The 26,347-nt window shown below is 49.0% G+C and overlaps 1 protein-coding gene across 1 annotated transcript; it reads left to right on the top strand.

The window, feature by feature from the left end:
* Window positions 1-10,785: 10,785 nt before the first annotated feature.
* gtf2h1 (general transcription factor IIH, polypeptide 1) lies at window positions 10,786-25,577 on the top strand. Its single transcript, XM_007887402.2, has 15 exons — window positions 10,786-10,934; window positions 11,950-12,126; window positions 16,395-16,596; window positions 17,655-17,817; window positions 18,829-18,922; window positions 19,047-19,196; window positions 19,798-19,877; window positions 20,236-20,357; window positions 20,856-20,943; window positions 21,340-21,428; window positions 22,440-22,557; window positions 22,757-22,847; window positions 23,475-23,590; window positions 24,514-24,606; window positions 24,907-25,577. Exons 2-15 carry the CDS (start codon window positions 11,973-11,975, stop codon window positions 24,991-24,993), a joined length of 1,647 nt encoding a protein of 548 aa, XP_007885593.1. The 5' UTR covers window positions 10,786-10,934; window positions 11,950-11,972; the 3' UTR covers window positions 24,994-25,577.
* The last annotated feature ends 770 nt before the right edge of the window (window positions 25,578-26,347 follow it).

Genomic DNA, 26,347 nt, shown 5'->3' with positions numbered 1-26,347 from the left:
GACGGCCCCTCCCGCCGCGCCGCCCTATTTAAGTCCCGGCGTCACGCTGTCTCGGGGCTGTGATTGACACCGCGAGGGCGGCCGTGTGGTCGGTCACGTAGCGACACGGAGGGGAGGGGGGGGGGGTCGGTGCTGCAGCACTGCACTGAGGATGGCCGGAACCTGTCGTTAACTCACACTCACTCCACTCACACTCACACACTCACTCCACTCACACTCACTCCACTCACACTCACTCACTCCACTCACACTCACTCCACTCACACTCACTCACTCTCACACACTCACTCCACTCACACTCACTCCACTCACACTTTCACACACTCACACTCTCACTCACTCCACTCACATTCTCACACACACTCCACTCACTCCACTCACTCTCACACACACTCACTCCACTCACACTCACTCCCATTGCAGCTCCAGCGCAACGCTGATGCTCTGATGGGTGTTTCCAGTTCCAACAGAATCACCAGTTCCGCAGCGAAATAACACTAAATATAACTTTGTTTTAAACCCGTTGTCAACCGGTGGAGAAACACCGCACCCCCGGTCCTTACACGTGAGAGGCCACAGCCTCCAGCCTCAGATGTACCTCATGTATCTTACTATGACATTCGCCCACAAGATGTGCGCAGTCACTCCACGTCACCGCGGTGCGTGTTCCTGCGAAGCGCTTTTGAGTCAATGTCTTAATGTCGCCGTGTCAAACGCAAGGACTATTATTTAAACACAAGTGCCTCCGGGACGCCAGCCAGCGCGGCGAGCGCTATTATAAACGCGGGTTGTTAATGTGCAGTATTTGTGAATTACCAGGGCACGTCTGTTGTACGTCTGCCATTTACACAACCACTTTCTTGTAGAATAGGTCTTGAGGCGGATTTTCAAGACAGAGAGGGAAGGGCAGGGTGGAGAGAACCAGGGATGGAGGCAGAATGGTTGGAAGATTGCCCCCCCCACCCACCCCCACGGTGGGGTGGGTCAGTGGAGATGTGAAGTATGTTCGCTGAGTGGAGGGAACATCTAAGGTTGCAACGGAAAAGTGGGAGGAGGAAGTGGAGAGGTTTGAAAAAGATTGGGACCGCTTAGACAGTACTTAGACGCGTGCAGAGGGGATGGGGAAATGGATATGAAGATAAATGGCTTTATTGGAAAAGCTAATGCCACGCTAACTGTGTGTCATTTTATCTGCGCCATTGTTATAATAATAATAATCCTTGCATTTGATATAGCGCTTTTCACGTCGGGAGGACGTCCCAAAGCGCTTCACAGAACACACTGTAAAGTGAATTGACTGTATATTTGTGGGCGAACGCGGCAGCCAATTGCGCACAGCAATGTCCCACAAACAGTCGTAGATTGAAAATGACCAATTTATTATTGTTTTGGGTTTTTGGAGGGATTATTATTGTTGGCTAGGACACGAGAAAAACTCCTTCACTTTTTGAATTGTGTTGATGAGAACTTTTAATACCCAACCTGGATCTCACCTCCAACCCCCAACACTGCACCAGAGTGTTTAGTTTAACATTCTACACCAGAGTTTAAGTCCTAATGTGGGTTTTGAACCCAGAAAGCTTTAACTCAGAGATAAGAGCCACCGTCCACAAGCTTTTGATACAACAGAGTCAGGCTCATACTAAACTTCCCTTTGAATGTTGTGAAATAATCAGTGGGACAGTAGTGCCAGATGTATAATACTGTAACCACGTTTCAAAACAAGAAGGAAGTTTCTCTCAATTTCCTGACCAACAATCCCTGAGATAAACTGATCACTCAGTTATAATAATAATAATAATCCTTGCATTTGATATAGCACTTTTCACGTCGGGAGGACGTCCCAAAGCGCTTCACAGAACACACTGTAAAGTGAATTGACTGTATATTTGTGGGCGAACGCGGCAGCCAATTGCGCACAGCAATGTCCCACAAACAGTCTTAGATTGAAAATGACCAATTTATTATTGTTTTTTTGTTTTGGAGGGATTATTATTAGGCTCTGTGTGGAGTAAGGAAACTTGCCCAAGGTTTGGCCTCTGCTGTTGGACACTGTTGTTGGACACTGACACAGGATATGATGTCTCGAGTGACAGCGCTGTGTGATATTGTCCATCAGTTGACAATGTGCGTTTACTTTGAATGTGAACATCAACTCCAGTTCAGCAAACCTATGAGGGAGTGGCCACTGCCAGCAGCCCCCCCACCCTCAGCCCCCACTCCCCTCCCCTCCCCCCCACCCTCAGCCCCCACTCCCCTCCCCTCCCCCCCCACCCTCAGCCCCCACTCCCCTCCCCCCCACCCTCAGCCCCCACTCCCCTCCCCCCACCCTCAGCCCCCACTCCCTCCCCCCCACCCTCAGCCCCCACTCCCCTCCCCCCACCCTCAGCCCCCACTCCCCCCCCCCCCACCCTCAGCCCCCACTCCCCTCCCCCCCACCCTCAGCCCCCACTCCCCTCCCCCCCCACCCTCAGCCCCACTCCCCTCCCCCCCACCCTCAGCCCCCACTCCCCTCCCCCCACCCTCAGCCCCCACTCCCCCCCTCAGCCCCCACTCCCTCCCCCCCACCCTCAGCCCCCACTCCCCCCCCCACCCTCAGCCCCCACTCCCCTCCCCCCCACCCTCAGCCCCCACTCCCCTCCCCCCCACCCTCAGCCCCCACTCCCCTCCCCCCCACCCTCAGCCCCCACCCTCCCCCACCCCCCCCCACCCCCCCCCCCACCCTCAGCCCCCACTCCCCTCCCCCCACCCTCAGCCCCCACTCCCCCCCCCCCCTCAGCCCCCTCCCCCCCCCACCCTCAGCCCCCACTCCCCTCCCCTCCCCCCCACCCTCAGCCCCCACTCCCCTCCCCTCCCCCCCACCCTCAGCCCCCACTCCCCTCCCCAGTTGGTCAGATTAAGGTCTTTTGATATGTGTGCCAGCCTGGTTCAGTCAGTAGCGCTCTCACCTCTTGAGTCAAAAGGATGTGGGTTCAAGCGCCACATCTTGGAATTACATAGTCGAAGATGACATTCCGAAGTGTTCTGCATTGTCTGAGGTGTCGTTCTTTGGGTGAGACGTTAAACCGAGGTCCCATCTCCTGTTCAGGTGAATGTTAAAGATCCCCTGGTGCTATTCGAAAAGAGAAGGGAATTTCTCCCAGTGTCCTGGCCAACAATCCCCCAAATAAAATTGGTCACTTACTCCATGGCTATTTGTGGGACACAAACTGGCTGTTGCCTTTACTCACAAAATACAGTTTCACCTGTGAAGCGCTATGAGACGTCTCAATGACATGATAAGGCGCTATATCAAATGCAGGTATTATTACTTATTATAGGCAAAGTATCAAATGCAAGGATTATTATCATCCACTAATTAATCATTTAATGAAATATTTTGTTCCATTAATATCAACTTCTCTAAATTCTAGTCAAAAGCACTTTTGAGCAAAGTAGTGACCCTGAAAATGATCAAAGCAGTGAAGCAGGCAGAAAACAACGGACAACAATCCCTCAGATAAAATTGGTCATTCACTTCATAATAATAATAATATTCCTGTGGGACATTGCTCTGTTGAATTGGCTGATGCGTTCACCTTCAAAATACTACATTTGATCCTTCAAAATCCTGTGAAGCACTTTGAGGTGTTTTTAACAATGTGATAAGGCACGGTATCAAATGCAAGGATTATTATTATAATAAAATGAACTCAAGAGAAAGATGTCAAATGAAATCTCTTGTTAAGTGGAATTCAATGAGCTAAAGGCCGTGGTTTGGATGAATGAGATTAGCATAATAATAATAATAATCCTTGCATTTGATATAGCGCTTTTCACGTCGGGAGGACGTCCCAAAGCGCTTCACAGAAGAAACTGTAAAGTGAATTGACTGTATATTTGTGGGCGAATGCGGCAGCCAATTGCGCACAGCAATGTCCCACAAACAGTTGTGGATTGAAAATGACTAATTTATTATTGTTTTGTTTTTTGGAGGGATTATTAGGCGTGTGGAGTAAGGAAACTTGCCCAAGGTTTTGCCCTGCCTGGAATTGAACTCAGGTCTACTCACAGGTTTACTCTAATCCACAATTTATTAGAAACATTATTCAATTGTACTACGACGTGCTACTGTTCGTTCAACACGCTGGGAATCAAATCCAGAGCTGTTTCTCTGAGCATCAAAGAGTCCTAAGTCACTGACTGATGCCAGTGTCCCTGTGAGAATGAATCCCTAAATTACTTTGGATATTTTCAGCTGGAATGTAAGACAGATACGAATTCCACGGTGCGCTGATTTTGCAATTGGTGAAACTCACACATGGAACCTAGTGACTAAAGCAAACAAAAAGCAAGTGAGAAGAATAAAGGAAATGACCGAGAATGCCAGTGACAGCCAAATGCCCTTTCATTCCTGAGAAAACCCAATATTCTGATGCATTCCACTATGTCCAGATTGGAATTCAGTATCCAAACAAGTGGTGTGCCCCGGGCTTGTTTCCCACACTCCGAATGGGGTCCCTCTGAGCAATGTTGTTACTGTTAGGCACACTAATGGAAAGAAAACAAGAGTTCAGAGCACAATCCCCCAATCTACACTGGAAAAGTTAAGTCACTTTGCTTCCTACTTATGGAGAGCAACAGAATGAATCCAGAGAACCATAAACATTTATAATAATAATAATCCTTGCATTTGAGACAGTACCTTTTAATTTGGGAGGATGCCTCAAAGCGTTTCGCAGGATATACTGTAAAGTGTAGTGACTGCATGGATATTAATCTTATGTGATACACATTACATACCAGCATTTTGCACATCATTCCCACTCGTTTATCATAGAATATTACAGCACCTCAAAAATCTGGTGTTTTTCTCCACTTGGTAAAGCCCCCACATCCCCAGCACTCTGTGTAAAGACCACTCTCTATGTAGGTCATTTAGCTACTCTCATTCAGTGAATTCCTCAAGCTTCCAGACCTGAAGCCTTCATTTTATAGATCCATAACCAAATGCTAAATGGCACACAAATATTTTAGCTCAAGCAGTTATCCAGTGGCAGCACAGTCTGACACTTAGATTAGTATATGTGCTCTGCATAGCTTGTGATTGGACTCAATGTTCGTTGTTGTCTCACGGAAGGAATAACTGACCAACTTGTGTATAACCCGCCCAGTGCCTCCATAAAGGGAGTAAGAGAAATGAGGACAGTCTTGTAATGGGATAGATTTGCAGACGATTATAGATTAGTGGTGCTAGAGATTACAGAAACATAGAGTTTTTTGGAAGGGCAGACTAGTTGCTGAGTGCAGGGAATCATCCCACTCAGCTCCTGTTACCCCTGCAAACCAAAGCCCTAATGGGTAGGGTGGTTCTAGCTGGACAAGGAGCGGGAAAGCTTGCCAGACAGTGCTCTGTCTCTCGATGGCAATTCAGTTTTAGCTGGTTAGACTCCAGCAGTTACCCCAGCACACACTGTGGGCTCCCCAAGCCTTGGCCTTTGCTAACCTGCGCCTAATACTTTCCGGAATCAGGAGAGCATGATGCTTCCCTCCAGGGGGAAGAGTGCGCATTCCATTCCAATCTATCTCTGGAATTTCCATGTGTAGGTGGGTCGATTGGGCCAGTGTTTGTTCCCTAAAAGAGCAATTAATTCAATCGCATTCCCCTGCCTTTCCCACCTATTTCAAATATTTAATTCCCTTTTAAAAGCTATTATAGATTCTGTTTGTTAATTTGGAAACAGGTTTTCCACAGCTCTTTTTAAAAACTGGCTTCCAAACTAAGACCGAATGTAATAATTTTTCAAATTATTTTTTCAAATTCAAATCACACAGGGAAGAATGTCAATACAATTGTCACTGGAGACTCAATGGTAAAAGGAGTAGACAGGCGTTTCTGCAACCAAAGACGTGACTCTCGCATGGTATGTTGCCTCCCTGGTGCCAGGATTGAAGACATCAAGGAACGGGTACAAAACATCCAGAAGTCGTGGTCCATGTTGGGATCCATGACGTAGGGGAAAAAAGGGCTGAGATCCCACAGGGAGAGTATCAGAAACAAAGGAAAAAGTTAAGAGTAGAACCTCAAAGATGGTGATCTCTGGATTACTCCCAGTGCCTCGTGCAAGTGAGTATCAAAACAGCAGGATCAAACACACGAATGCATGGATGGAGAAATGGTGCAGAAAGGAGGGCTTCAGGTTCAGGGACAAGGAGCAATGAAAGGTGAAGATACTCAACTGGAAGAGGGCTGATTTCAGTGAGTTAAAAAGGGACCTAGCCAAGATGGACTGGAAAGAAAGACTGGCAGGTAAAACAGCTAAGGAGCAATGGGAAGCCTTCAAGGAGGAGATAGTTCAGGGACAGAACAAATACATTCCCAGAAAGGGGAAAGGTAGGACATCCAAACCTCCCTGGATGAGTAAAGAAATTGATATTAAAATAAAACAGAAAAAGGAGGCTTTTGATAAATGTCAGGTCCAAAATATAGAAGATAATTAAATAGAATATAGAAAGTACAGAGGAGAATTGAAAAAGGAAATAAGCAGGACAAAACGATTTTATGAGAAAAGATTAGCGGGTAACATAAAAGGGAACCCTAAGATATTTTATAAGCATATAAAGAATAAAAGGTTAGTCAAAGGTAGGGTGGGTCTAATTAGGGACCAAAGAGGAAATCTTCTTATGGAGGCAGAGGGCTGACGTACTGAATCAGTACTTTGCCTCTGTCTTCACAAAAGAAAAGGATGCAGTCTATGCCACAGTATCGGAGGAGAGGGTAGAGAAATTGGATAAGATAAAAATAAACCGAGAGGAGGTACTAAAATGATTGATGGTGCTCAAGATAGATAAGTCACCCGGTCCGGACGGGATGATTCCTAGGTTACTGAGGGAAGTAAGTGTGGAAATAATGAAGGCTTTGTCCACAATCTTTCAATCCTCCTTGGACATGGGGTGGTGCCAGATGACTGGAGGATTGCAAATGTTACTCCCCTGTACAAAAAGGGGCAGAAGGATAAACCCGGGAACGACAGGTCAGTCAGCCTAACGTCAGTAGTGGGAAAACTTCTAGAGACTATAATCCTGGCAAAATAAATCTTCACTTAGAAAAATCTGGGTTAATAAAGGGCAGCCAACACAAATTTGTTAAAGGCAAATCATGTCTAACAAACCTGATAGTTTTTGATGAAGTAACAGAGAGGATGGATGAAGGTAGTACAGTTGATGTAGTTTATATGGATTTTCATAAGGTGTTTAATAAAGTGCCACATAAGAGACTTGTAAGCAAAATAGAAGCCCACAGTATTACAGGGACAGTGGCAGCGGATACAGAACTGGCTGGGAGACAGAAAGCAGAGAGTAGTGGTAAATGGTTGTTTTTCTGACTGGAGGGAAGTGTACAGTGCTGTCCCCCAGGGATCAGTATTGGGACCACTGCTGTTTTTGATCTATATAAATGACCTGGACTTGGGGATAGGGAGTACAATTTCCAAGTTTGCAGATGATACTAAGCTTGGAAAAGTAGTAAACAGTGGGGAGGATAGTAGCAGACTGCAAACTGACATAGACAGACTGGTAACGTGGGCAGACACGTGGCATATAAAGTTTAATGTGGAAAAATGCAAAGTGATACTTTTTGGGAGGAAGAATGAGGAGAGGCGATATAAGCTGATGGTACAATCTTAAAGGGGGTGAAGGAACAGACCTGAGGGTTCATATAAGTAAATCTTTGAAGGTGGCGGGACAAGTGGATAAAGCTGTTAAAAAAGCATACGGGATACTAGGCTTTATAAACAGGGGCATAGAATACAAAAGTCAGGAAGTTATGATGAACCTTTATAAAACACTGGTTAGACCTCAGCTAGAGACTATTCAGTTTTGGGCACTGCACTTTAGGAAGGATGTTAAGGCATTGGAGAGGGTGCAAAGTAGATTTAACAGGATGGTTCCAGGAATGAGGGACTTCTGGTATCAGGAGAGGCAAGAGAAGCTAGGATTATTCTCCTTGGAGCAGAGAAGGTTAAGAGAAGGCTTAATAGAAGTTTTAAAAATTATGAGGGAATTCAATAGGGTGAAGAAGGAGAAACTATTTCCACTGGCGGGTGGGTCGGTGATCCGAGGGCACCGATTTAAAATAGTTGTTAAAAGCAAGAAGGGAGATGAGGAGAAATTGTTTTACACAGCGAGTTGTTCGGATCTGGAATGCATTCTCTGAAAGGGTGGTGGAAGCCGATTTGATAAGAACTTTTAATAGAGAAGTAGATAATTATTTAGGAAGGACAAGTTTGCAGGGCTGTGGGGAGACAGCGGGGGAGTGGGATTCAATTGAATAGCTCTTTTGAAAGAGCCGACACATGTTGTTCTGTGCTGTATAATTCTATGATTCAAATCTCCTGGAGTCTTGCTATTACCATCATATCTTGACACAAAAGGGTCGACAGAAACTGAACTGCCTGGGCTGAGACATACAACAGTAGCTAGAAATAGTAGCTCAAGGCCATTTTTTGGATGAAAATTGGGAGTTAAATAGACAATGGCAAGGTAGTTAATACACACACTGTAGCTATGGCATGTGACAGCTGACAACACGAAACACTGTTGAAAAGAAACAGGAGATCATCTGTGTGAACAAACCTATGGGAGAGTGTGTAAACCTTGAAACAGCTGTAGGAAATAGAGAAACAGTTGTCATAATGGCCAACAAAGTGAGGTGCCAGTACCAGTGTGAGGAAGGTCATTGTAACAGGGTCCCATGTGCCATTGTCACTTAGTGGGTTTGACTGACCTTGGTTGTCAAGCTGGTTTGCACATTGTAGACCCCTTATTTGGTGTTGGGACCTGATGGTAACGGTAAGACTCCAGGAGATTTGAGACTGAATTGAATGTCACAATGTTAGGATTCAATGTATAACGTTGACAAGATGGAAGCCATACTCTGGCTCTCGTCAACATCTAAAATCTCAAGGCTCTCACCTCCTCCACCTACCCGACCTCCCCCTAAAACTCTCCAAACCTGTACTCAACCTAGGCATCAGGTTCGACCCCCAATTATCCTTCCTCCGATCCTTTAACCAACACCGCTTTCTTCCACCTCCGACCCATCGCTCGTCTCCGCCAATACCTCTCCTCAAAAGCCGCTGAAACCCGGGTCCATGCCTTTGTCACCTCTCGGCTGGACTACTCTAACGCCCTCCTTACCGGTCTCCCATCCACTACCATCCATAAAATCCAGATCATTCGAAACTCTGCTGCCCGCATTCTCACCCACACGACACTGCGCTCCCCGATTACCCCAATCCTGGCCAGACTGCACTGGCTGTTTATCCCAGAGAGGATCGATTTCAAGATCCTCACCCTTCTATTCAAGTCCCTGCACTCCTCTGCACCCCCTACCTCTCTGACCTCTTCTCTCCTCAAAACAGTACCCGTTGCCTTCGTTCCTCCGGGTCTGGCCTCCTCCTCGTCCGAGTCCTCTGCTCCACCCTCGATGGCCGTGCCTTCAGCCACTATGCCCCGAGGCTCTGGAACTCCCTTTCTCACTCCCTTCACCTCGCTCGCTCCCTTCCTATTTTCGGGTCTCTGCTGAAGACCTTTCTTTTCGACTGCACCTTTGGTCACCTTCCTCCCCCTCCCCTTGGCTCGGTCCCGGGATCCGTTACTGTGAAGCACTCCGAGACGCCGTCCGGCGTGGATGGCGCTATATAAATCCAAGTTGTTGTTATAATATGATAAACTGGTTTGTTTCCTCAATAAAAAGTCTGGCTAGTGTAAGAGATTTGGATGGAGATATCCAATACGGTGATGTAATAATCCAAGGTTTATTAAGTAATACAAATAGCTTAACTTATTCTTAAAACCGAGACCATAGATACAGTAGAATCAATATCAATTCCACTGGGAAGTGCGCTGACTCTCTATGACAGCTCCAACTATTTTAAAGTTACATCTTTCTTTTATGTGCTTTTAACTCCACCTTCCCTTGTCACAGAGATAGCCCCCACCCTTCACAGGCTGCTTTGCAGAGAGATGTAGACAACTTCTGACCTTCGACAGCCTGCCTGTTTCTCATCCTTGAGATAGGCAGGTGTCTGAGGCTGTAGCCTTTTCTTTCTGTGGTCCATTCTCCTCCAGCCCCTGCACCGTCTCGTGCGGTGTTCCTCAGGGCTCTGTCCTCGGTCCCCTCCTCTTCAATACCTATATGTTCCCTCTTGGTGTCATCATCCGCAGACATGGGGTCAATTTCCACACGTATGTGGATGACATCCAACTGTACCTCTCTGCCTCCACCCATGACTCCAGGACCACTGCTGTCCTGACAGAATATCTGTCAGACACCAAGTCCTGGATGAGAGCTAACTTTCTTCAGTTGAACGTCGACAAGACCGAGGCTCTCCTGATCGGCCCCCATCAGCATCTCTGGAAGGTGACAGCATAGCTGGAAAGTGGGAGCCAACAATAACAGACGGCTGAGGTGCAGCCTGGACTGAATGGCCCTCATTTCTGTTCTGTGTTTCCTTTGTGGCAATATCCAGGTATGGACGAAGATCCACAAGAAAGAGCAAAGCGCGGAGATTGGGTTCGACTTCGTCGTAAGGGGTGGAATGTCCTGTAATCCCGAGCCCGGGAACCTGAGCCAGACAACGTGACTGGGGGCCACGATCCTTTGGTGAGACAGCGACGCCCTGCTCCTTTAGTAAGATGGCGGCGGCCCGTTCCTTCAGTAAGATGGCGGCGCGGGGGTGGGTGGGTGAGGGGGGGGGGGATTGGGCTGACGCGCCTCCGGTCACGTGCCCCGCACCCGCTTCCACCAGTAGGAACGATTGTCCGCGGCCCCACAGTGCAGGCGCCGCGAGCCGGGGGCCGAACATGAGGGGAGGCCGCTGTCCATGGCGGATGTGAGAGACGTTGGAGCCGAGTTTGGAGTCAGAGACTGACGGGGAATAAGGGGAGAGGAGGTGAGCGGCAACGAACCCGGGGCTGAGGCGGCGGGTGCCGGGCCCGCGGCACAGGCTGTACCCGGAGCAGTGAGGGCAGGGCCCGGGGCGGCTCGGCTCGGTATCACATACATGTCCAGGGTTACCTGTGAGTCACAGACGGGGTGTCCCCGGGTACAGGGCACTGAGATCCACACGGGATGTCCAGACGTGTGTGTTGGTCAGTCAGGCATCTGACACACGGCCATCACTGTGTGCTGAAGGGTATCCAAGCCTGACCGAGCCCCCCCGCGTGCCACCGACACACCGAAACTTCCCTGTGTCGGGAATCGAATGCGCACACTCTCCCCGGAGGGAGGCGTCCCGCTGACCTAATTCCGGAGAGTGTCAGGCACAGGCACGACCCAAGGCTCGGGGACCCCAGAGCGTGTGTTGGGGGGGGGGTAACTGCTGGAGGCTAACCCGCTAAACCGCAGAGCGTTGTTATCGCTGTCCGGCAAGCTTTCCCACTACTTGTCCAGCTCGTACCACTCTACCGGTCAGGGCTTTGCCATGCAGGGTTACCAGGAGCTGAGAGGGGTGATTCCTTATCCCAGTGACTAGTCTGCCCTTCCAGGTCCTGCCGATGAGCTTGGCTGGCTGGGCTGGGCTGGGCTGGCCATCAACAGTGCCTTGGAGTACTGCGGACCCACATGGCTCATGAACCAGACTAGAGACCGCCAGAGGGGTTGACTTGATTCTGACATTCCATTGCCAAGCACAGCACCTTGGAGCCAATTCAGTACTGCACGTCTGTAGATACAGCAGTCATATCCCCGGGTATAGAGCACATCGTGAGGAGTGCAGGATGCTCACACCCGATGTGCTGGTATCTTAATGTGTTAACTGTGCAATGATGGTGGGTGTGACGATCCAGGGTGGGTGTTACTTGTTATAAGTGAGTGTAACTAAGAGCCATTGTGTGTTCGGTGCGTGTGCGATATGCTGCCACGTGGTACTGGGGCTCCACACGGTGACCGGTTGTTTTGCTTTGCAGAGTCCCCTCTCAGGCACTCCACCATGGCTACCTCGTCAGAAGAGGTGCTGCTGATTGTGAAGAAGGTTCGCTATAAGAAGCAGGATGGGGCTCTGTACCTGATGGCGGAGCGCGTGGCGTGGACCCCAGAGGGGAAGGACCGCTTTGTCATCAGTCACATGTATGCAGACATCCGGTGTAAGTTGCTGTCCAGAGAGCTGTGACTCTTTACACAGCTGTTTTCCCTATTAGTGGGAACCCAATGATCCTTGCATTTGATATAGCACCTTATCACTTCTTCGGGATATCTCAAAGCGCTTCACAGAATATACTGTAAAGTGAATTGACTGTATTTTGTGGGCGACCGTATATTTTTCTCTTTCCAACCTCACCTTGGAAAGAGAAAATATGCTTGTTTCTATAGCAGTTTGTTACACTTTTATAGTGTGCGCCTTTCACTTTGAACGACAGTTTTGAAGCACTAAACATTTCAATACCACTGTCAATTAGATGAATATCTGAAAAGGAGAAACATAAAAGGATGTCAGGAAAAGGTAGGAGATTGCTATTAAACGGAGAGCTCTTTCAGGCAACCAGTACGGACGCGATGGGCTGAAGGGCCTTTTTAATCCTGTGAATTTCTTATATTGTAACAAGACAAGCAGAGAGAGTGTGTGTTGAAACAACATTCCAAGTATGCTCAATGCCCAGGGCAGCAAATCTCAAACAAAAAGTGATGTTTCTGTGAGGGGGAATCTCTCCAGAGAGGGCAGGGGAAACTGCTCCATTCCCAGCAAGTTGAGGCTGTCAAATTGACAACTCTGCAGTTTGAAGATGGCAGCGAAACCGACAGACATGTTGGAACTGTCGACTAACACTCAGATTTCCCCTCCTCGGCTGATCGGGGTTGGAGGTTCTATCTTTCTATGCCAGCAGTGCTTTCAACTCCCTTCCTCTGCAGAGAGACTCCACACAAAGACTATTTTGCATTTAATTTCGACACACTAGATTGTTACCTGAGAGAGAGTTGTTGTCCTGTGACTCAGTGATACGTTTGCTCGCTCATTCTTACATGTTTTATCTCGCTCGCATTCTTGTTTTAGCTCGCTCGCATACTTGGGTAACGTGGCCAACAACACAGTGAGTGCCCTGCCCACTTTTCTCCCTCTGTGCTGCCTCTAGCCCCTGCAGTCTCCATGTCTGCGGGCTGACTATGCCCCGCAAACTGCCTGCCTCAAGTCTTGGCGTGCGCATATTGGCTGCTGCCCCTGATCCGAGCTGTCCTTCTCAAAAAATGCCAGGATCCCTGACACACTCCTGCTCTGCCCTCCTCTCTCCATCCTCTTTGCCTTCTATCCCCACTTGACTGTCTCACAGCTTCCCTCTGCTCCAGCTGGGAATCCTCTGCAGGGTTCACCGTGGCACTTGGCATTGGCTGTCCAGCAGCAGCCACACTGTCTGCCCCATTCCCCACTATCACCGCAAGCCCAGCTGGACCCAGACCCTGGGGGCCAAACTCTCCTCCCTCATCCTCATTCCCATCCTTCCTGCCAATCCCTCCATCACTCCCTCCCGTCTCACACATTCCCCTGACAACTTTCCCCTCTGCACCAGCCTACAAAATGTCCACTCCCTCTGCAACAAGGCTCTGACCGTCAATGGTCTCATCATTGATGAAAATATCGACATCATGGCCCTCACTGAAACTTGGATCACCCCAGGCGACACCTTACCCCTCACTGAGGCCACACCGCACGACTATACCTACTACCAAACTCCACGTCCCACCCGCTGTGGTGGTGGTGTGGCCCTCATTTCCAGGATCTCACTTGCTCTATCCCCTTACTCCTCTGGCTCATTCCCTCATTCAAGCACATTACCTCCAATCTTTCCCTCAAAATTCTCCTAATTTACCACTCCCCCACAAACCCTCCCCCACCTTCATCTCTGACATCTCCACCCTCCTAGCTTCCCTCTGCCTCTGTTGTGAAGAACCAAAGCCATATCCGATCACCATTTCATCTAATTTAGCTCCTCAATCCCTCTCACCACCACCACCAAACCCACCTACATTTCCTACAACCCCTGGAAAAAGAAACCCCCCACAATCCGTCTCCACTGCCTTGGAGTCATCTGAACTCCTCCCCCTCTGGTCTACCTCCCACACTGATTTATCCTCCTCACTCACTCTCCTCCACAACTCCCTCTCTACCACTCTTGATGCCCTTGCCCCCTTCACCTCCTGAACTGCCGCCTACCCACGAACCTCACACTGGTACACCAGCCACCTTCGCTCCCTCAAGGACGCACCTGGCTCAGATCTGATCTTACGGTCCCCTGGCAGATCTGGCTGGACCACATCAAAACATACTGCTCCACCGTCGCTTCCGCCAAATTGGCCTTCTACTCCAAGATAATCTTGGAGGCGACAGACAACCCCAGGCTGCCATTCTCCACCACCAACCGGCTTCTCCATCCACCGTCCCATGCCTCGCCCAATCTCTCCTCAAACTCTGACTCTGAGGAGATGCTGAATTTCCTCGAGTCCAAAATCAAGGAGATCTGTTTAGCTCTCCTAACCGCTGCCCTCTCCCTATCTCTCTTATCTCTCCTTCACACTCCGACCCCTTACCCATCCCTTCTTCTACATCTTCGAATCTGTCTCCCCCTCCTATCTCATCACCACGATATCCAGCATGAAGCACACCACCTGCTCCTTGAGACCCCTATATTTAACTTCCAGCTCCTCACCCTTTACTCTCCAACACCATCAATCTGTCCCTATCATCCCCCCTAAAAACAGCTATAATAACCCCTATCCTGAAAAAGCCTTCCTTGGACCGATTCCTGCTTTCTAACTACCAGCCCATCTCCAACCTCACTTTTCTTTCCAAGGTCCTTGAAAGAGTCGTTGCTTCGCTCCTTCCTCTCCTACCAATCCCTTCACAAGCCCCTCCAATCGGGTTTCTATACTGCTCACAACACAGAAACTGCTCTGGTCAAAGTCACAAACGACATCCTGTCCGTCTTTAACCAGGGCTCCTTCTGCCTCCTCGACCTCTCTGCTACCTTGGATATCATGGACCACTGCGTCCTCCTCCACCTCCACTCCTCTCATCTCAACCTCTTAAGGTTCTGCCCTTGAATGGTTCAGGTCTTATCTCTCAAAACTATCTCCAATTTGTTTTCTCCAATGGTTTCTCATCCAGCCTCTGCACAGTCTTGTGCGGTGTTCCTTGGGGCTCTGCCCTGGTTCCCTCCTCTTCAACAACAACAAATTTCAACAATTACATTTACAGAGCACTTTTCACGTTGGAAGGACATCCCAAAGCGCTGAGACCTCTAAGTGAAGTCTTCAACCTCTAAGTGCTCCGCCTTGGTGACATCATCCGCAGACATGGGGTCAACTTCCACATGTATACGGATGACACCTGTATCTCTGCCTCCACCCTCGATTCCAGGACAACTGATTTCCTGACAGACAATCAGACATCAATTCTTGGATGAGAGTCAACTTTCTACAGCTGAATGTCAGCAAGACCGATGTCTTCCCGATTGGCTTGCGCCAGCGCCACTGCACCTCAGGCACTGGCAGCATTAGCATCCACCTAACTCAGCCAGTCAGGAACTTGGATGTCTTGTTCGACCCTCAACTTTCTCGCTCGAATCAGTGCCATGACCTGCTCTGCCTTCCTCCACCTCAGCAACATTGCCTGACTCTGGCACGGCCTTATCCCTCAGGCCGCCGAAACCCTCATACACGCATTCGTCACCTCAAGGCTCAATTGCGACAACTCCGTCCTTATCGGATCCCCAACTCATCTCTCCACAAGCTGCAGATTATTCCAGAAATCTGCTTTTGTCCTCTCTCATGCCAGGCTCTGTGACCCTATCAGCTCCACCCTCGTCCGGCTCCACTGGCTCCCCTCCCTCAGAGGATAGAATTCAAAATCCGCAACTTCAATTTCAAGGCCCTCCACAGCCTTGCTCACTCCTACCTCTCTGACCTGCTAACCCCCTATCAACCTGTCTGCTCTCTCCGATCAGCAGGCCCCGCCTGTTCCAAATCTTTACCCACTGATTCATTGTGGTCTGGGAGATCAGGATCGGATTGGAATTCGTCCAATCCAATACTCTGCTGACTCTGGCTATCTAGGCTAACAGGTAGAGTATGGCCCCTTGGTCGCAATCCTGGAGACATCATTGTCCTCTCAAGGCCTCCTACGGGCCATGTGGTGAACCCACCCAGCAGGTAGAGTTGCTATTATACCAATAAGAATCTCGGGATGTGTCACTGAGCAGAGTGTTTGTTGCCTGCTCACTGTGTCACTGTGCTTGAGAGGCCTTTGGTCATGCAAGTGGAAGTTCCTCATTAGCCTATGATTGTAACTCCCTGGGCAGTGGGACATGCCCTGCCCGGGATGTAATCAGTCCACTCTCAATGCCCTACGCTGGTTCACTTGCAGGTCAGAAGATCAGCCCTGATGGGAAGGCCAAAGTTCAGCTGCAGCTGGTGTTACACACGGGCGATGCCACAAACTTTCACTTCACCAATGAAAGCAGTGCGGGCGCATCAGCCAGGGACCGAGATGCTGCCAAGGATCTGCTTCAGCAGCTGCTGCCTAAGTTCAAGAAGAAAGCAAACAAGGAACTGGAGGAGAAGAACAGGTAACGGACACCTGGGCAGGTCTGGCTGCTCGGTAGGTGCAGGCATAATGAGAAATAATCCTCATTGTTGGAGGGATGAGCTGTTACCAGATAGCCAAAGCTCTTCAGCCTTGAAAAGAGATATCTTTGGGGTAAATTACTAAATGAGATTGAGTAAGTTAACCCAGGACTATGCTGTCAAATATTGCAAAGGAATTGGATAAGCGGACATGGGTTTAAGATGTGTAGGACACGCTGTGAATGACAGGACTGTAAAGTATTTCTTTACACAGAGGGTAATTAATGTCTAGATCAGGGTTACTAGTGGGAACGTGGGGGTTATGAGGGAAGGTGGAGCCAGGTAGAGCACCCTCCGTGAGGGGGAAGGTGTTGCCGGGGTGAGCCAAGTGTCAGTGAGTGCCAGCAGGTCTGTTTCCGTTCAGGATAAAGTTATGGACAGTGAGGGCTTTGTTTGAAAGTTTTATTTAAATCGAGAGCGAGACTTGCAGGTCAACTACAGCACATGTTATATACAGATAATACTGCCTTCACACTGTCCCATACAGAACTTCCTAATCAGCCGCAGCACAGGTTAGACACAGAGTAAAGCTCCCTGTATACTGTCCGTCCACAGTCCCAAGTCCACACTCAAAGGTTAGAGACAGAGTAAAGCTCCCTCTATGCTCCCTGACATACCTCAGTCCCAATCTCAGAAGAGCTCCCTCTGGTGCAACATGGGGACATTTTACATTTCCAACCAGTGATCCAGAGAGAGAGAGAAGTTCCCTCACTGTAACTGTAGATTAAACATAATTTTAAATAAATGGCTGCACCTGCACTGGCTCAGGGTAGGAGCAAAACCACAGAGTGGCACTGGTTTAGGGTAATGTGGACCTGGAGTTCCTGACTTCCTGGTTGCCCCAGTTCAAACCCCCACCACTCACTCCATTCCCTCTGGGTCCCTGATCCTCAATACATTTATATAATGCCTTCCACGTTAGGAGTACGTCCCCCGAGCTATGTGACCCCCCACCCCCTGAGATGGAGGACCCCGGTCCTGACGATGCTGTTTTTCCTAGAATGCTGCAGGAGGACCCGCTGCTCTTTCAGCTCTACAAGGATTTGGTTGTGAGTCAAGTGATCAGCGCTGAAGAATTCTGGGCCAATCGGCTGAGTGGCAGCTCGGTGGATAACGCTGTATCTGCTAACAAGCAGGATATTGGCATCTCCGCGGCGTTCCTGGTAGGTCTGGGTCCCTGGGGGTGTGATTGTAATGTTGGCAATTGTGTCCTTCTCTCTGTAACTATCATCAATGGTGTCGTCTGTCTCCATTTAATACTGGCAACCTCAGGTCCTAACCATTCCACTGACCGCTTACATCTCAGTCACGGTCTGTCTGTAATAGACACTCCCTTCGTTATTTGAGTGCCCATCTCCAAGACTCTTGAGTTTAGAGGATAGGGTTGATCTGGTTCAGGACCTCCTCACTTGTTCCTCTGGTTCTCATTTGGGTTTTAGGGTGAATTTGTGTGAGGAGCAAAATGTAAGATGGTGTAACTTGATAACTTTCACCTTTTGACAATCTAAATGACAATAAACGCTAAGAAATTGTGATTAAAAGATCATCGTGTTGTCCAAAATATCGCTGGATGGGCCCTATAAGCTCCTATTCTTCCTATGTTCTTAATAGTTTGTGAAAGTTTGATTTACTGACCATTTATATCTGTCCCGTTGAAAAGAAAGAATAATAGTCCTTAAGTTTCTTCCATTTGTAGTGGAAACCAATCAAATATTTATAGTGTGTTGCTGAGTGGAAAACAATTAACTTCCTTGTTCAGAGAAACATCTTATTCTTGCACACAATTCTGTCTGTGTGTATGTGTTTGTATACCTGTATACGTGCGCATGGCTGGCGTATGTACACATATGGTATGTAGCTTTGTATAATCCTTGTGGGGGTGGGGGAGCGGGTTGTGTCCTGTGGTGTATGTATGTGTGTGTGTTCACATGTTAGTGTCCACAGTGAAAAAACTGAGTAATTTAATTTACACTTGGCAGAAGCAAAATACATTTATATTTTACTGCTCGTTAGCTAACACAGCAGAGATTGGAATGTGCGGGCTGTGCTCAGCTTCGCTGTGTGGGCTCAATGCTGTACCAGGTGCATCCTTTCAGTGGAGAACATTGTTGTTCAATGCTAACACTACATTGTGCCGTCAGGTTGTGATTAAAGTATGTTGTGTTTGCTCACAGGCTGACGTGCGACCGCAGACTGATGGCTGTAATGGCCTCCGGTACAATCTGACCTCAGACATCATTCAGTCCATCTTCAGGACGTATCCCGCAGGTGAGGCCATCGCTGGGTCAGCTGATAGACAGGGTTGAGTTGAACAGCGGGCTGGGTTGCAGACTGCGGAGTTGTTAGTGAGCTGTCTGAAGTGTACAGTGTTTAAATACCGTGTCTCTGGCAGTGAAACAGAAGTATGCAGAGAACGTCCCGCACAACATGACGGAAAAAGAATTCTGGACACGCTTCTTCCAGTCGCATTATTTCCACAGGGACAGGATCAACTCTGGATCCAAAGATCTCTTCTCGGAGTGCGCCAAGATCGACGAGAAAGGTGAGTTGTCCTCTGTACTGGGCTGTGAGCGAGACATGGGAGAATGAGTGTGAGGGGCACAGGGAACGCGAGGGGCACGGGGAGGAAGGAAAGACATCAGGACTTTGAATTCACAGTCTACACTGACACTCCAATGCAGTACGAGGGAGAGTGCTGCATTGACAGAGGTGACATCCTTTGGATAAGACGTTAAACTAAGGTCCTGAATATTATGGTTTGAAGTACTAATTTGTTTCAGCCTGTTGACAATCTATCTTCCAACAGAAGGTTTTAGATAATTATCCTTGAATTTGATACTCTTCCACTGCACTTGGCTCAGAGTTTCTCCCAGTGTCCTGCTGACAATCCCCCAGATAAAATTGTCATGTCTGTTTTCTGTGATTATAAATGCATAGATACTACACGTGCCAACAACAACAACTTGCATTTGTATAGCATCTTTCACACAAGGTAGTATCCCAGAGCGCTTAAGATACCCGTGAAGCGCTTTGGGACATTTTGACGTCAATAGTATCAAATGGCAGGATGATTATTTTGCGTTGCTGGCTGTGGGTGCAGTGTGAGGGCGAGGTTGTGACTAATCTGCTGTGTACCTGGGCAGGGTTGAAAGTTCTAGTCAGTCAGGGAGTGAGGAACCCGCTCGTGGATCTGACATCACTCGAGGACAAGTCACTGGATGAGGTGAGTCACTCCACAGCAGGCGGACAGTGACGGGCTGTGTGTGTGTGCAACTTGGGAGTGATGAGCTGTGTGTGTGCACTGTCGGGAGTTTCAGCTGTGTGTGTGTATGTGGCAATGTGTTAGTTGGGGAGTGAGTGTGAGCATTAAATACATGCGTTTTATCGGGGATGGGGAGGGTGCAGGCTTGCATTTTGAGGGGTTTGTATTGAGATAGGGAGGGGTGATATAGAACCCTCTTTTGTTTCTGTGGATATGCGTTAATGTACATGTTTGTGGCCAGGGTTGGGAGCGGATAAGTTAAGTGCTGTGTAGTTGCTGGATGAAAATAGTACTGATCACTGCCTGTGTTTGCCGACAGGGATATGGGACCTCGTGCGGCACGTCCTCCTCCAAATCTGTCAAAGAGAACAGCAACGCCGCCATCATCCGCCGTTTCAACCATCACAGCGCCATGGTGCTGGCTGCCGGCCTCCGCAAACAGTACGTGTTGCAGCCCAACCCTCCCTCCCACACACACACCGGCTTCTCACACACAAGCACCAACACCCACTTCCCCTCCTTAACCCCGCCCCCCCCACACGCGCACACACACATGCACTGCCATTCCTACCCATCTCCCACCCCAATTCTGTACCACCAATGAGCTCACAGTGAAGGCCAGTGCAGTGTTGGGGGGGAGCGCTGCAATGCTGGAGGTGCTCATCAGACGTTAACATGAGGTACCTGTTCAGTTGGACGTTAAAGATCACACAGCACTTTTCGAAAAGAGAAGGGAGTTTCTCCCCGTGCCTTGGCTGACAATCCCCGAGATTAACCACTCATTCACCATGTGGCTAGTTGTGGGACCTTACTGTACATAAACTGGTTGCATAGAAACACACGCTTTCTGCAGAGTAATTACCGTACTGTGAAGCGCTTTGAGCGTGTATAAAATGCCTTTGAAGCAGTGTTTAACCTCTGTCTCTCTTTTCCTTTCAGAGAAACACAAAATGATCATAACAGTGAGACCAGCAGCACAGACGGGAATTCACATGATTCTGACTGTTTCCAGCTGCCGGTCAAAAAGGTGAGGACGATGTGGTGCTGAGCTTTGGACTGGTGACCTACACAGCATGCAGGCCAGACACCTGGGTGTCCCTCCCCCACCCACACGCACTTACACCATTGTAATCCACACCCCTCACATCATTGTAACCTATGCCTTAGACCAGAAAGGCTGAGCTGCATTATCCAGAGAGAGACCTCCAGGCACTTCAAAATACATGGAAAAGGGAGCTGTGACTGATGCAGGGGCTGTGTTACTTTGAGGCGCATCGGGGAGGGGCGTGACCGGTCGGGGAGTGAGTGAGGTTGGGTGGGCAGGGGGTGTGGAAAGAGACTTCAATTGCTGTTGAACTCTTGTTGTGCAAGGTGTCCTTCCGATGTGAAAGGAGTTACATGAATGTGATTTGTTGTTGTGCAGGTAAAGTTACAGGAAGCCATAGAGTATGAAGACCTAGAGGAGAAGAACACGAGGAGGACGTATGCACTAAATCTGAAGAAAGCTGACAGGTGAGATCCTGGGGAGAGACTGTGTCCCAAAGTGCTGCACACATACACTGCTGTCCACCCCTATAGTGTCTCACCTTATACAGGCTGAATCAAAAGTCCTTACTCTTAGGTTTATATGAAATGTTCATCAAACTGCATTGCTATGTAGACGTTTACATACATCAACTCGGTGCCAAAACTTCACGAACGCAATGTGATAGCTGCACAATCTCTTATCAATGTTGTCCTAAAGAGAAAGAAAATAATTATTAAAAATTCTATGGGTCAGTACCGCTGATTCACCCTGTATAATGTGCCTCTTGTGGTGTCTGGAGGCTAAACCTAAGTTTGGTTCCTGCCTGAGACAGGGTGCCTCCCCTCCCCCACCGCACCATTGGGCTCCACAGATATCTGAACCTGAGGTTTGGAATTCCACTCAGTCTTGACGATTGAGACATTAGCACCATTGTGATAGGATTTGCTAAGTATCTTAAGTTGCCTTCTAGTCACTGACCCACAGACCAGAGGACATAGTTTCTCCCTATTGACTGTTTAAGACTGTGGAAACTTACATTTTAAATCCTAAATTGTTAATTTTGAAGCGTGTTGTAGGCAGTTCTTTATAAAAAAAAAACAGATTCTCAGCTTTGGAAGCTGGCTCTTTTTAATTGTCAAATCAAAGAATTTTCCACAATTCTGTGCAGCCTTATATTATAATATAAAACTGCCTCGCTGACTAAGACTAGGAGGAATTTGTGGCCTCCAATAAAATTGGTCACTCACTCCATGGTTATTTGTGGGACATTGCTGTGAACAAACTGGCTGGTGCGTTCTGCTACAAAGTACAGAGTCACTAAACTTTACAGTAAATCCTGAGACAGTTTGAGCTGTTGCATTGATGTTGATAAAGCATCCTGCTTACCTAATTGCAGAGAGTCTTAAGCACAGGCTGGCAATAGCTAACAAGAGTTGGGAAGCAGTGCAGTATTGTAACTGTTTGAATCCTAAATGATTTTCACCGTCTCTTTGTAGATACTTTCACGGTCCAACTCCTGTTCAGTCCCAGCAATACGCCTCCAGCCAGGAGATCATTAACTCAGTGCACTGTATCCGGCAGGAGATGGCTGCTTATTCTCCCAAACTTACTCAGGTAGGAGGAGCACTGATAATTAACGTCGAGTGTCTGGAGGGATTAATGGGGGAGGAACAGAAGTGTGCCGAGTGGGGGAGGGCAAGAGATGTTGGGGTGATGGGGGAAGGATGTTGCCTATTAACGTGATGTAGGAAGGGCAAGGTGAAAGCTGCAGCCACTTACTGATGTCTTCTCCATTGCCTGTTCTCTTGGTTAGGTTTTGTCCAGTAGTGCAGCCAGCACTGCCATCACGGACCTTTCACCTGGTGGCGTGCTCATGCAGGGAGGGACATCGCAATCGATCAACCGTGAGTAGCCATTCCAACACCCTCTCCCGTCTGTGCTGATCTCAGCCCCGCTCTGTGCTGAGTGGCTGATCTGTGGTGGTGTCTACTCCAGTTCCTGAGCTCAGGCTGAGGCTCGGATTCTTCCTACTATTAGCCCTGCAAGCCAAAGCCCTAAAGAGTAGGATATTCCTAGCTGGACAAGTGGTGGGAAGCTAAACTCCAGCAGTTATCCCACTACGTTCTGGCTCTTGCCAATCTGCACTTAATACTCTGCAGGATGATGTGCGAAGCGTACACCTCTCCTTGGAGGGAAGAGACTCCATTCCAGATAAATTTCCATTCATATGTGGAACCCTCAGTAGTTTGGTTTGGAGTGTCTTAACGAGCATATAGGAAGATAAACGAGCATCAATAGGGAGGAATGTACAGCCTCCAGGAATTTTTGGGGAAAGCACTTTGCAACTGCTGCTTGTAGCAGGAGAGATTTAATCTCTGACCTCTTGTGTACCAGGTGCTTTTCTGGCAAAGTATGTAGTCCTAGTAATATTCTGTGGAGGAACGTGATTGATGTACCGAACGCCCCTCTCTTGAATGGGTGTGAGGCTGCAGAGGGCCTGGCTGCCTCTCACACTATTTCTTGTCTTTCAGAGATGGTGCCGGCGGATGTGCAGGTGGAGCTGAAGCACTTGTACGTGGCTGTAGCTGAGCTGCTGAGACACTTCTGGTCCTGTTTTCCTGTCAATACACCGTTCCTGGAGGATAAGGTGAGAGGCTGTTTGCCAGAGCCTCCTCATCATAGACAGAGCTCAAACTTCCCATTTCTGCGCATGTGATCCTTCTTTGGAGTTTTATAAGATTATGCACTTTGATCGTTTACCGTCAGCTTGGCTTAGTCGATAACGCCCTTGCTTCTGGTTTAGATGAGTTGTAGGTTAAGCCCGGAAACTGCCGTCGCATCCAAATATACAGTCACTACACTTTATAGAAAATAATCTGCAAAGCACTTTGAGCTGTTCTGACATTTCCTGACAGGGTGAAATGTTGGGCAGGTTTCCTTACTCCACACTCCTGTTTACCTAGCAGTAAGTAGGAACCCAATTGTTGTCGATTGGTGGATCACTTTTTGATTTTCCGGGGGGTAACAATTTCTTTAAAGAAAAATAAATAATAATTGGTCACTTCGATCCACAACTGTTTGTGGGACACTGCTGTGCGCAATTAGCTGCTGCGTTTCGCCCACAAAATATAGTCAATTCACTTTACAGTATATTCTGTGAGGTGCTTTGAGACATCTCAAAGACGTGATAAGGCACTATGTCAAATGCAAGGATTATTATTCTAGTCACTATCAACAACAACAAATTATATTTGTATAGAGCCTTTTATGATAGGAGCAGGTCCCAAGGTGCTGGACAATCAGGGGATCCACACCCGAGCTGGTGGTTCGGATCAGGAGAGGTGGAGGACAGGGAGGGTAGAGATAGGAAGGTGACCGAAGGCAAAGTCGAAGAGGAGGGTCTTGAGGTGGATCTTGAAGGAGGCAAGGGGGCAGAGCTTGTGGACTCTCTAACCTCTGGGGTGGTGGGGGGGAATCTGAGCACTGTGGTGGGAGGGGGGTCTCTGACCGCTGGGGTGGGATCGCTCTGGCTTCTTGCCTCTGACTGACGTTTTGGTCTCTTGTCAACAGGTGGGGAAGATGATGAACAACCTGGAGAGGTTTCAGATAACAAAGCTGCGACCATTTCGAGAGAAGCTGCAAAAGCAATACATCAACACCAACGTGAGTCTATCAGTGCTGCTATGCCTGCAGTGAGTGTGGGAAGTGTGAGAGGACATGGAGTTACAGTATCACAATATTTGTCCTCCACAGTTCTTCATCAGTCTGGGAGACTATGTTGTCTTATAATCTAAAATGAAGTAGAAGGCTGTGGATTCAACCCTCAAGTTAGGTCTTGTGTCAAATTGGCTGCTGTGTTTGACACAGTCACTAGACTTAATTTCATGTATTTTGAGACAATTTGACATTATACCATATCAGACACAAGAATTTATTTTTGATAATTTTCTTTGTTGTTCTCAGCTGGCTGGTCACTTGGAGGATATGGTGAACGTGGCCTACAATAAGTTCCATGCCTGGCAGTCAAAGCGAATGCTGAAGAAGACGTGATGCTACTTTGCTTTGGAGACGTTTTGCGAGCGCGCGAGAGAGAGAGAGAGAGAGCAAGCAAGCGAGAGGGAGGGCGTCACCCGCAAAGCCCCAGCAAAACCCACCGTAAGCTCACCCACCGGCTCTGGCGGATCGCGAGCTGGGGTTGCTGTGGCATTGGAAAGGCTGGATGTAATTTATGGAGCTGCACATTGGGAGACACAAATGCAATAAAGATGGACCACTCCGGGTGACTGCGGTGACCTGACCAAACCAAACCAGGAGAGCCATGGGGGCAGGTCACCGGCTACCCAGCCACGAAAGGGGCAGCTGCTCTCTGCACCGAGGCTCTGTCAGTGATAACGGAGCACCTTCAGCAATGGTCTTTCTAGCATCCACTTTTTTTTTTCCTCCCTCCTGTTTTGTGTACACTTTTAAACGGGGAGGAGGGGGGGGTGGGGGGGGGAGACGATGGCACAATGTAAATTGTAAACCCTTTTTTTTTCACAAGTGTCGCCTTCTGACTTTGAAGTCTGTTTGTAACAGAGGGAGAAAAGAGACTCGATGTGGATATTTTAATTTTAAATAAAGAATAAATGTCAAAATAGTTGCATAGGATTGTCAGAGGGAGGGAGGGGGGGAGGGAAAGAGGGCGGGGCCTGTCCTACTGACGCTGCGGCGGGCGGGGCTGGCGCGAGGGGCGGGGCTGGCGCGGCGGTTGGTGCGGGTGTGACCCCCCCCCCCCACGTCCCCCCCCCTCCCCCTCGCGTTGCCGTACACCGTTCCCCACATTGCCGTACGCCGCCCCCTCCCCACATCGCGGTAGACCGTTCTCTCTCTTCCCCCCCCCCTCCCCCCCCACACCAACCCACCGCGCATTGCCGTACACCGCCCCCCTCCTCTCGCGTTGCCGTACACCGCGCGCCCCCCCCCCACCCACTCCCCGCATTGCCGTACAACTGTCTTCTCAGGCCGACCCGCGGCTGCTGCTGCTGCTGTGTGTGTGTGTGTGTGAGGGGGTGAGGGGGTGGGTTGCGGTGAGGAGGGGGTCAGTCGGTGCCTCCCCACCAGTGCGTTCCCGATAACACGGTGCGCGGCCGCTCCGCTGCCGGTCAGTCGTGTGGAAAGGGTCGGGGGAGGAGCTCTGCCGGTCCCGAATGGGGAAGGAAATGAGTGTCACAAACCGCGCCCCTGTGGGGCTTTAATGAGAGACCTCACATCCAGCGACCGACTGGGGGGCGAACTGCAGTCACAAGACCCGCTGCCGCGTGAGGGCTTGTGAGGAGCGAGAGTCGGCGCTGGTTGGTCCTGGCGGCTGCTGCCGGGGGTGTGGGGGTGTGGGGGGGGGGCACTCGGTGTGGCTGGAGTCGAGGTT

Source organism: Callorhinchus milii, unplaced genomic scaffold, assembly GCF_018977255.1.
Source record: "Callorhinchus milii isolate IMCB2004 unplaced genomic scaffold, IMCB_Cmil_1.0 Scaffold17, whole genome shotgun sequence".
In the NCBI taxonomy this organism is placed as follows: Eukaryota; Metazoa; Chordata; class Chondrichthyes; order Chimaeriformes; family Callorhinchidae; genus Callorhinchus; species Callorhinchus milii.
Note: the sequence above shows the minus strand (reverse complement) of the source record. Positions and strands in the feature narration are given on the sequence as shown.